The sequence below is a fragment of the Mastomys coucha genome, unplaced genomic scaffold (assembly GCF_008632895.1).
Source record: "Mastomys coucha isolate ucsf_1 unplaced genomic scaffold, UCSF_Mcou_1 pScaffold14, whole genome shotgun sequence".
NCBI classification, from domain to species: Eukaryota; Metazoa; Chordata; class Mammalia; order Rodentia; family Muridae; genus Mastomys; species Mastomys coucha.
The window spans coordinates 84,886,853-84,896,971 of NW_022196896.1; the positions used below are offsets into that span (position 1 = coordinate 84,886,853).

General features: G+C 38.0%; 1 protein-coding gene across 6 annotated transcripts in view; it reads right to left on the bottom strand.

Moving 5' to 3' along the window:
- Fam126b (family with sequence similarity 126 member B) overlaps nucleotides 1–10,119 on the bottom strand; it is a 70,260-nt gene that overhangs the window by 18,331 nt on the left and 41,810 nt on the right. For all 6 annotated transcript variants that reach the window (XM_031367581.1, XM_031367580.1, XM_031367576.1 and 3 more), the window contains exons 5-8: nucleotides 9,599–9,778; nucleotides 5,041–5,121; nucleotides 3,309–3,424; nucleotides 484–579 (exon numbers count right to left, since the gene is read on the bottom strand). In XM_031367581.1, coding sequence (XP_031223441.1) covers nucleotides 484–579; nucleotides 3,309–3,424; nucleotides 5,041–5,121; nucleotides 9,599–9,778 — 473 coding nt within the window. The remainder of the gene's footprint in view (nucleotides 1–483; nucleotides 580–3,308; nucleotides 3,425–5,040; nucleotides 5,122–9,598; nucleotides 9,779–10,119) is intronic.

Consider the following 10,119-nt stretch of genomic DNA (forward strand, 5'->3'; position numbering starts at 1 on the left):
CTTTTTTTTTTTTTAAAGATTTATTTATTTATTATATGTATGCACACTGTAGCTGTCTTCAGACACTCTAGAAGATGGTGTGAGATCTCATTATGGATGGTTGTGAGCCCAGCACCGCCCAGCTTTCTTTTTATAATTTTTATTATTCATTTTTATGTGTCTAAGTGTTTGCCTGCATGTATGTCTGCACATTTCTGTGGGTGTAGTACTCACAGAGGCCTGAAGAGGACTTGGGAACACCTGAAACTGGAGTTAAGGAGAGTTCTAGGCTACCAGGTAGATGATGGAAATCCTGTGCAAGTGCAGTAAGTGCTCTTAACTGCTAAGCCATCTCTCCAGGCCCTTAAAATAACTTTCATTCCTATAGGAATGTAAGGTCCATGAATTTTATTTGCTACTATATCAGAAGTTACAATGGCCTAGCATATATAATACTTTCCAAGTAACTATATTTATCTGAAAAATAATAAATTCTCTTCTCACCTGGAACCCATCCGACAAAGAGATTGGTAAGATGATGCAGGCATATACACAATAGCTGAATTATAGCACAGCATGAGAAAACTCAGGACTTCGAACCTAGAAAAATACAAAATGTCACAATTACTTATTTCTATCAGAGATAAGAGTAAATTATGTACTTAGTAAATGGTTATAACGATGCCTTAATGTAAATCTTCATGATTTCTTAATCAGGTTACTATAGTATCCTCCTCAGTAGTTTGTTTCAATTCTTACTATTATGAGACATAGCCAGTGCTGTATTTTCTTCTTTAAGAAATGAATTAAGGGGATGGAGACATTGTTCAGAGGTTAAGAGCACTGGCTGTTCTTCCAGAGGTCCTGAGTTCAAGTCCCAGCAACCACATGGTGGCTCACAACCATCTATAATCAGATCTAGTATCCTCTTCTGGCCTGCTATATACATAATAAATAAGTCTTTTTTTAAAAATGAATTAAAGCTGGGTATGGTGGCACATACTTTTAATCCCAGAATTCAGGAGGCAGAGGCAAATGGATCTCTGTTAGTTCAAAGCCAACCTGGTCTGCATAGTGATTTCAAAGATAGCCCCAGGGCTATGTAGAGAAAGCCTGTCTCAAAAACCAAAAAAAAAGGAAAAAATAAATTAAGGCTGGGTATAGTGGAGCTCACCTTCAATCCTAGCACTCAGGGGTCAGAGACAGTCTATGTGGTGAGTTGCAGGCCAGTCATAGCTATAAAAGTGAGACTCTGTCTCAACAAAACAAAACAAAACCCCAACCAACCAACCAACCAACCAACCAAACCAACCAACCAACCCAACCCAACCCAACTCAACCCAACCCAACCCTGCCAAAATTAACTAATCGAGGGGCTGGAGAAATGGCTCAGTAAATAAGAGCATTTGCTAGTCTTGTAGGTTTAGTTCCCAGCACCCACATGAGAACTCACCTGTAACTCCAGTTCCAGGGCATTTGATATCTTGCAGGAACTGAACAGTATTCCTAACCTCTGTCCACCAGATGCACAACAGCCCTCTCTCCACCCAGCTATATCAATCAAATCAATCTTCCATGTAGTTTGCTAAGTGCTTTATGTAGCAGACAATGAACACCTAGTTGAGAACCACTGGCTAAGTCCTTTTCTTTTTTTAAATATTTATTTATTTATTTTATTTATGTGAGTACACTGTAGCTGTTTTCAGACACACCAGGAGAGAGTATCAGTCCCCATTACAGATGGTCGTGGGCCACCATGTGGTTGCTGGGATTTGAACTCAGGAGCTCTGGAAGAGCAGTCAGTGCTCTTAACCGCTAAGTCATCTCTCCAGCCCTGGCTAAGTCTTGAAAAGGGGAAATGGAAGGCAGGGAAAACAGAAGACAGCAGTTTTCATTAGTGAAATGTATCGAAGTAATGCAGATTTAATTTGGGGGCAAAACTGTATATATTTGTAAACTACTTCACAGTCAAAATTATACTGCAAAAACCTCCCAAAACCTCCCAGCGCAATCATTCGTAATCACTAAGATCAGACAATGGAAATCAGGGGCAGCTGAGGAGGAGGAGGGATTTTCATACTTATTATTTTATGCTATGGGCATTTTGCTAGTGTGTATGTCTGTGCACCACATGCATGCTTGGTACCTACAGAGGCCATAAGAGGGCACTGATGCCCTGAAACTAGAGGTAGAAGTGGTTGTGGATGCTGGGAATTGAATCCTGGTCCTCTGTAAGAACAGTCAGTGCTCTTAACTGCTGAGTAAGCACTGTGACATATATTTGATTGGATATATTAACCTTGCTTAATAGTTAATAGAATTTGCTGAACTGCCCCATAAGCAGCCAACACCATTTATAGTGAGAGGGGAGGAATTTGGTTATAGACAAGACATAGTGATAGAACAGGATGCTGACAGCCTGCTGCACCAATCCTAGATAAAGAGCTACAGGTGGTCAACCCAAGTGGTTGGTCAGCCTTGGCCACATGTATATGCAAACAAATAGATTCAGTTGATTAAATATACACATGTGCATGTATGTACATTATACATATTTAAGCACAAGTAACAATAATTAAAGAAGAGATTACTAATGTGGGAGGTGGGACACTGGAAGAGTTGGAGAGGGGACAAGTGGAGTAGATGCGGTATTCATGTACAAAGTTCAAAACAACTGTTTTAAGTAGTTATCTAACATGCCAAAGACTGGAAATGTTGCAGATTTTGGAACGGGTGACTTCTTGGGAGGTAATACCCAAGTATCTATACCAGAAACTCATTTATGTTTCATATGTATCACACACACAGCTAGAGGTAGTTTTAGTGAATTCTTTAGTGAACTGGCATTTGACCTGTGTCCCAGTCACAGAGACTGTGTGTAGACTGTCTACTTGCACTCCCATGCTGGTGCTCATCAGATTTCAGACTTTGCTTGTGATTTTTCAGACAAGGATGCTCAGCCTATACTATAGTATATTTTACCAGTATGATGCATTTTACTTTTGGATTCCATTCATATCAAGCTTGAAATGAAGTAATTATACTTAGCCATTAAGCATAAATTCGTCATTGTTGCTATGTATTTAAAAAAATTTTAGGTTTATTTTATGTATTTGAGTGTTTTGCTGGCATGTTTGTATGCACATAACATATATGCCTGCTGCCCTTGGAGGCAAGAAGAGGCTGTTAGATCACCTGAAGCCAGAGTTACAGATGGTTATTAACCACCACAGGATGCTGGGAACAGAACAGGAGTCTTCTGGAAAAGCAGCCAGTGGTTATTCACCGAGCCATCTCCCCCATCCCTAGTATGTAGTTTTGACCATTACCGGTTTTGTGCAGTGAATGTTTCTCTCTGAGGATGAAGATCACTGTAAACAACTCTGATGAGATCATGTTGACATAATGCCCCTTCTGTCAAAGCCATGGATCCAATTGTTGAGGGCTACAAAAAAAATAAAATATAGCATATGATAATGTCTTCAAAATAGAATAAAAAAATCTATATTATGTAGTCATACTTAATTTTGTTTAAATAAAATGTAGTTTAAAGTAACTTTTCTCTGTTCTTTAATAACATTTTATGCCTTCTTTTAGAAATTATGTGTAGAAGACACATAAAGTTTGAAATACATCACTCATTTTTTAAAATATTGGGTTACTCTGTATTTAGGAAAAATAAAAGCTGCTGAAAACAATAAGGTTTGAAAGAAATCCATTTATATTTGTTTGTATCCTAGAACACAGAATATAATTATTATATAAAATAAACGGTATTGAAGACTGTTTATTTTAACTAAAAAACTTTACTATTTACACAATTGATTTCATGTTTTTCAAGTTAGAACAATCATTTATTAATGTCACTACCATCTATTTTATTTCATACCACAATACAAATAACTTAATTAAAATGCATTATTCAGAAACAGTCTATGTTAAAATGAATCCTGGCTAAACAGAAAACATGCTATTTCTAACACAAAGTCTCAGGGGAATTAATTTTAAAAAAATTAATAGCTACACTGAGCTAAAAGCAAAGAGGATAATGTGTGTTGGTCACAATCTGACACATCTAAGGCCATGAAAGACTGTAAATTGACTCCTAACACACTTCTTACTGGATTTTACTCAGTCAGCTCAACAGCAACTTTCACCTATATAACCACGAGTACTCTCACATTCTGCAAAGGAATAAGCATAAGCAAACAAATATATGAGTAAAAGGCAGCCTGTGCACTCAAACATAGTGGAGTGCACTATGGAACATAGTGCTCTAACATCCTTCTGAGCAGTTACTTTCCTACGGAATAATAGAAATGAATCAGTCTAACAAGACAATCACTAAACAAAATGGAAAAAATAATTGTTTAAAAATTCATTTTAAAAACTGATTTAAAAGGTGAAAATGATACTTGTAAGGGACATTAAACGAATAAACAAGAACTAGAGGAAGAATTTCCATTAAATACTAACTCCCTTGACATCACACATAGCATCTACTCTAAAAACATTTACTACATAGTCAGTGCTCTTCTTCCACTATGTGGGTCCCAGGGATTAAACTCAGGTTGTCAACTTTGTCTCTCTCCCTCCCCCCCCCCCATCTTCCTTTCTTTTATAAATGTATGTGAGTGTAGACCAGGTGCATGCCTGGTGCCCATGGAGGCAATAAGAGGATGTCAGATCCCCTGAACTGGACATACAGGTAGTTGTGGTCTACATGTGGGTGCTGGAAACTGAACCTGGATCCTCTGGAGGAACAGTCAGTGCTTTTAACCACTGAGCCATTTCTGCTCACAACCAAAAAAGAGCAGACTATGTATTAGGGCCCTTGCATGGTGATGTAATCCTTTTACTTGGAAGTTAGAAGCAGGTTCGGGAGTGCAAGATCATCCTTGACCACCTGGTGAATTTGAAACCTACTTGGGCTATATAATAAAACATCATGCTTCAAAAACAGAAACAAAGTATTTACACTATTTACCTCTGGCAAAAAAATAATTTTTTATGTCTTTCTCAATATAATTTGAAACATTCCATGTTCCAAACATTACTTACTTCATGGTATATTGAAGGCTTAGATAAGGAAGGGATAGTAAAAGACAGCACTTTATTGTTTCCATCTTTATCGGCAATTTCCTAGAGTAAAAAATGCACAAAGCCAATGTAATATTAAGTCTGTAGCAAAATAAATAATAATTACTTCCTTAATTTATAGAATATACCTTTACTAATTAAGGGAGAGTTTTAGAAACAATAGTACATAAAACACTATTACTCAAGCATATTCTTCCAAATCTGTCAGCAAATTGGTACACATCTGTGGCATGGTTGTTACCCACAGATACTGAACACAATTACACTCCTCCACATCCAACATTTGCAAAGGCACAGCACAGGTGATACAGAAGGTTAAATCTTAGAAGAAAAAGAAATTGATCAAATCTTTAGTAGAAACATGGGTGAGCGAAACATAACTAAAACCAAGAGATCTACATTGACCAAAATAAGAAAGCACATTATTATAAGAGAAATAAAGCATTTTCCAGTTTTACTGAACCATAACTGACAGAATTTACATATATTTCTAGTATATACTGTTAAGTTTTGATACTTTTTTTGTGAAATGATTACCATAAACAAACTTATTTAAATGTCCAGTACTACAGTTTACATTTTTTTTGGTGAGAACATTTAAAGAAAAAAATCTTGATTAAGAGAAATTTATAATCCCTCAGTAATCAACTACTGAACTGTAAGAAGTTGTGTGTGGACAGTATTAGTGTAATCAATCAAGAAATAGACATGGTTAAGTAATTTTAGGAGAACTGTAGGAAAATTCTTTTTTTTTAATTAGATATTTTCTTTAGTCACACTTCAAATGTTATCCCCTTTCCTGGTTTCCTATCCAAAACCCTTCTATCCCCTCTCCCCTCCCTGCTTCCCCTGCTCACCACCCCACCCTCTCCTGCTTCCTGGCCCTGGCATTCCCCTACACTGGGGCATCGAGCCTTCACAGGACCAAGGGCCTCTCCTCCCATTGATGACCGACAAGGCCATCCTTTGCTACACAGGCAGCTGGAGCCATGAGTCCCACCATGTGTAGTCTTTGGTTGGTGGTTTAGTCCCTGGGAGCTCTGGGGGCACTGGTTAGTTCATATTGTTGTTCATCCTATGGGGCTGCAAACCCCTTTAGCTCCTTGGGTCTTTTCTCTAGTTCCTCCATTGGGGAACCTGTGCTCAGTCCAATGGTTGGCTGAGAACATCCACTTCTGTATTTGTCGGGCACTGGTAGAGCCTCTCAGGAGACAGCTCTAGGCTTCTGTCAGCAAGCACTCATTGGCATCCACATTAGTGTCTAGGTTTGGTGACTGTACATGGGATGGATAAGAAAGTTCTTATGTGCTCTTGTTTGTTTGAGACAAGGTTGCATTCGGTGCCTGGGTGCCTGGAATGCACTATGTAGTCTAGACTAGGTGCAGGCTTCACATCTGCACCTCGGTTCACTGAGTAGTGAGATCAGAATCTGTGGCAGACACCAAGCTCCTCCTCCTCCTCCTTTCTGTTTATTGAGACAGGGTCTCACATAGAACTGCAGCCTGACTTGTTATGTAGTTCAGGCTGACCTGGAATGAAAAATTCTGCATTTGATTCCTGAAGCAGAGATTAAATGTATGAGTCACCACATCCAGGTCTTTGTTATTTTTGTTTGCTTGTTTATTTTGGTTTTTCGAGACAGGGTTTCTCTGTGTAGCCCTGGCTGTCCTGGAACTCACTCTGTAGACCAGGCTGGCCTCGAACTCAGAAATCCTCCTGCCTCTACCTCCCAAGTTCTGGGATTAAAGGCATGAGCCACCATCACCTGGCTCAGGTCTTTGTTATTTTAAAAGGTTTTTGAGACAGGGTCTCCCTATGTATCCCTGTCTATTCTGATCAGTCTGGCCTGAACTCAGATAGACATGCCTGCCTCTGCCTCCCAAGTGCTGGGACTCAAAGTGTATGTTATCTATCATACCTAGCTACAAGTTTTTAAAAGTATTTTTTCTCTGAAAAAAAAAAAAAAACAACAACAACAAGAAGGAATATAGGTGTCCTTCATTTCTCTAGTGAGTCATCTCTAATCTTTAGGTATCAATAATTATCTGCCCCTAGACAACAGCACTAGAGTGAAATGTTGCTGCACCTCATGCTCCACTGCCTCTGCTTTCCTTAGTAACATGGAACTAGCATGAAATCCATGCACAGAACACTGTTCTTATAGACTCTATATATCGAGTCAGAGATAGCTACATAGCATTAAAAAAAAAAAGCCAGCTATGATGCTGCAAACCTGCAAACCTAACACTTAGGTGGTAAAGGAAGGGAAACTTAAAAGTTAAAAGTCAGATGTTAAAAGACCAGACTCAGCTACACAATGTTTGAAGCCAGTCTAGAATACTTGAGATTCTGTCTCAAAAGCAAAAACAAAACAAATCCCAAACAAAACAACACCTATGTATGGGTGGCCTACTCCTTGAATCTTAGCACTTTAAGGAGGCAGGTGGATCTCCAAATTTGAGACCATCCTGGTCTACATAGTAAGTTCAAGACCAGCCAGAGACAAATGGTACGAGCCTGTCTCAAAAACGATCAAGGATGTTAAAACCAGGTTAGCTTTTTACTTAAAACAAAATAAAACAAAACAAAAATGCTTAAGTTTTATGAGGTCCCACTTAAAAAAAATTCTACAAGATCCAGCCACACCACTTATCAGCATATACAGAAGAGATTCTACATCTTACTACTTGTTCATCCACATTCATTACTGTCCTATTTATAATATGTAGAAATTGGAAACATCCTAGACATCAATCAACTGAGGGATAGATAGTGAAAATTGGGTACATTTATCTAGCTGTTAAGAAAATAAAATTAGCCAGGCAGTGGTGGCACACACCTTTAATCCCAGCACTTGGGAGGCAGAGGCAGGTGGATTTCTGAGTTCTAGGCCAGCCTGGTCTACAGAGTGAATTCCAGGACAGCCAGGGCTACACAGAGAAACCCTGTCTCGAAAAAACAAACAAACAAACAAACAAACAACCCCCCCAAGACAAAAAACAACAAAACAACAAAAAAAATTAACATTTTAAGAGGCAGGTGGATTTCTGAGTTCTAGGCCAGCTTGGTCTACAGAGTGAATTCCAGGACAGCCAGGGCTACACAGAGAAACCCTGTCTCAAAGAAAGAAAGAAAGAAAGAAAGAAGGAAAGAAAGAAAGAAAGGAAGGAAGGAAGGAAGGAAGGAAGGAAGGAAGGAAGGAAGGAAGAGAAAATAAGAGAAAAAGAAAAAAAGAAAATAAAATTATGAAATTTGCACCACCACTACATCCATCCTTTTAGTATGTAATATAATTCTCAAAAATTCTCTCATTTGCTTTCCCAGTGAATGCCTATTAAAGAAAATCTGAGCCCTTCACATTAAAAAGATTTTCCTGCTGGATGTGGAGGCACACACCTTTAATCCTAGCACTCAGGAGGCAGAGACAGGAAGATGATCTTTGTGAGTTAAAGGCCAGTTTCATCGACAAACTGAGTTCCAAGGAGACGTACATATGTACGTCTGTACATACAGATGTGTGTGTGTGTGTGTGTGTGTGTGTGTGTGTACGTACATACATACACACATATATATATATCCTTGTTTTTCATTTGCATTGGCACAACTGATCTTCCTTTTTGTCTTGCTCATATGACACTGTGCTGGCTGGTTTTATGCCAACTTGACACAAGCTAGAGTCATTTGGGAAAAAAAGAACCTTAATTGAAAAAAAGTGTCTCCATTACATTGCCTTTGAGCAAACCTGTGGAACATTTTCTTGACCAATGATTGATGTCCTAGGTGGTGCCACCCTTGCGCAAGTGGTCCTTACTTGCGTAAGAAAGCAGCCTGGGCAAGCCTTGAGAAGCAAGCCAGTAAGCAAGTAGTACTCCTGAATGGCTTCTGCTCTAGGGTCTGCCTCCAGGTTCCAACCCTGAGTTCCTGCCCTGACTTCCCTAGATGATAGACTGAAATAATACTGGAAGGTGAAATATCCCCTTTCCTCCCTAGGGTGCTTTTGGTCATGGTGTTTTATCGCAGCAATAGACACACTAAGACAATGACTTCTTCCTAAACTCTCATCTAGTCCTAATCTCAGGTGATCTAGAGTATACCTTTCAGAAGCCACTTCCTCTGGAAAGTTGTAGTGACTTGGACTCAAACTTAAATTTCTCATGTCCTTTTCTATACATACTCTGTGTTGTTAGTCATCTATGAATATGTCTTCTAAGGTAGAGAAGTGGCTCTAAAAGCACGTAGCTCATTTCAATATCCAACTTGTTTCTTATATAAATGCATTTATGGACAATGGTTAAATAAAATTATCTGAAGGAAGTCATCTGATCTAACAATGTTATCATTTATATCTTCAACAACCTTACAAAACACTTATAATGATTATTTTGTATCTAGCTTTATTGTATTCAGCTCAAAAAATTATTCAACAGACCTTGCAATTTGTTTTTCTTTAAAAAATCTTCAAATATTTCAGAGGACTTAAAAATATTTTAAATTTTCTAAACTATCACTTTCAACTCACCAAATTATAAATTCCTAGGAGAAGTGCTTCAATGCAGCCATTGCTCTGCCGGTCTCTACTAATTGTAAGTCGCAAATAGACCCAAATCAATTCAGGCAGGAACTGCAGTGTGAACCTCTTAAGTCGAACTTCAGAGCTACGATAAAGCTCAAACAGTTGGTGGCAGACAGGCTCCAGGAGCTAAAAAAAAAAGAAAAAGAAAAAGCAATATTATTTCCATTGCTTGAGCTATAATGTTTTTCTTAAAAGGCAAATGCACCTTTATAATATTTAAAAAATAAATTTTCAATATTAATTCCTCTATATATGAGTTAACTCAAGAAAGCCTTTTAATCAATTACATATTAAAATGACCAAATTACTAACTGTAAGTACTTTAGTACTATATGCTATCACTATATACCTTCTGATACACTATGCTACTAAATTTATTAGATAATTAGTCTGTTTGCCAATGTACTATTTTTATACTTGTTGAGTTTGGCTTTCTGTTCTTACCAAAACATTTTAGTTTTTTTTTT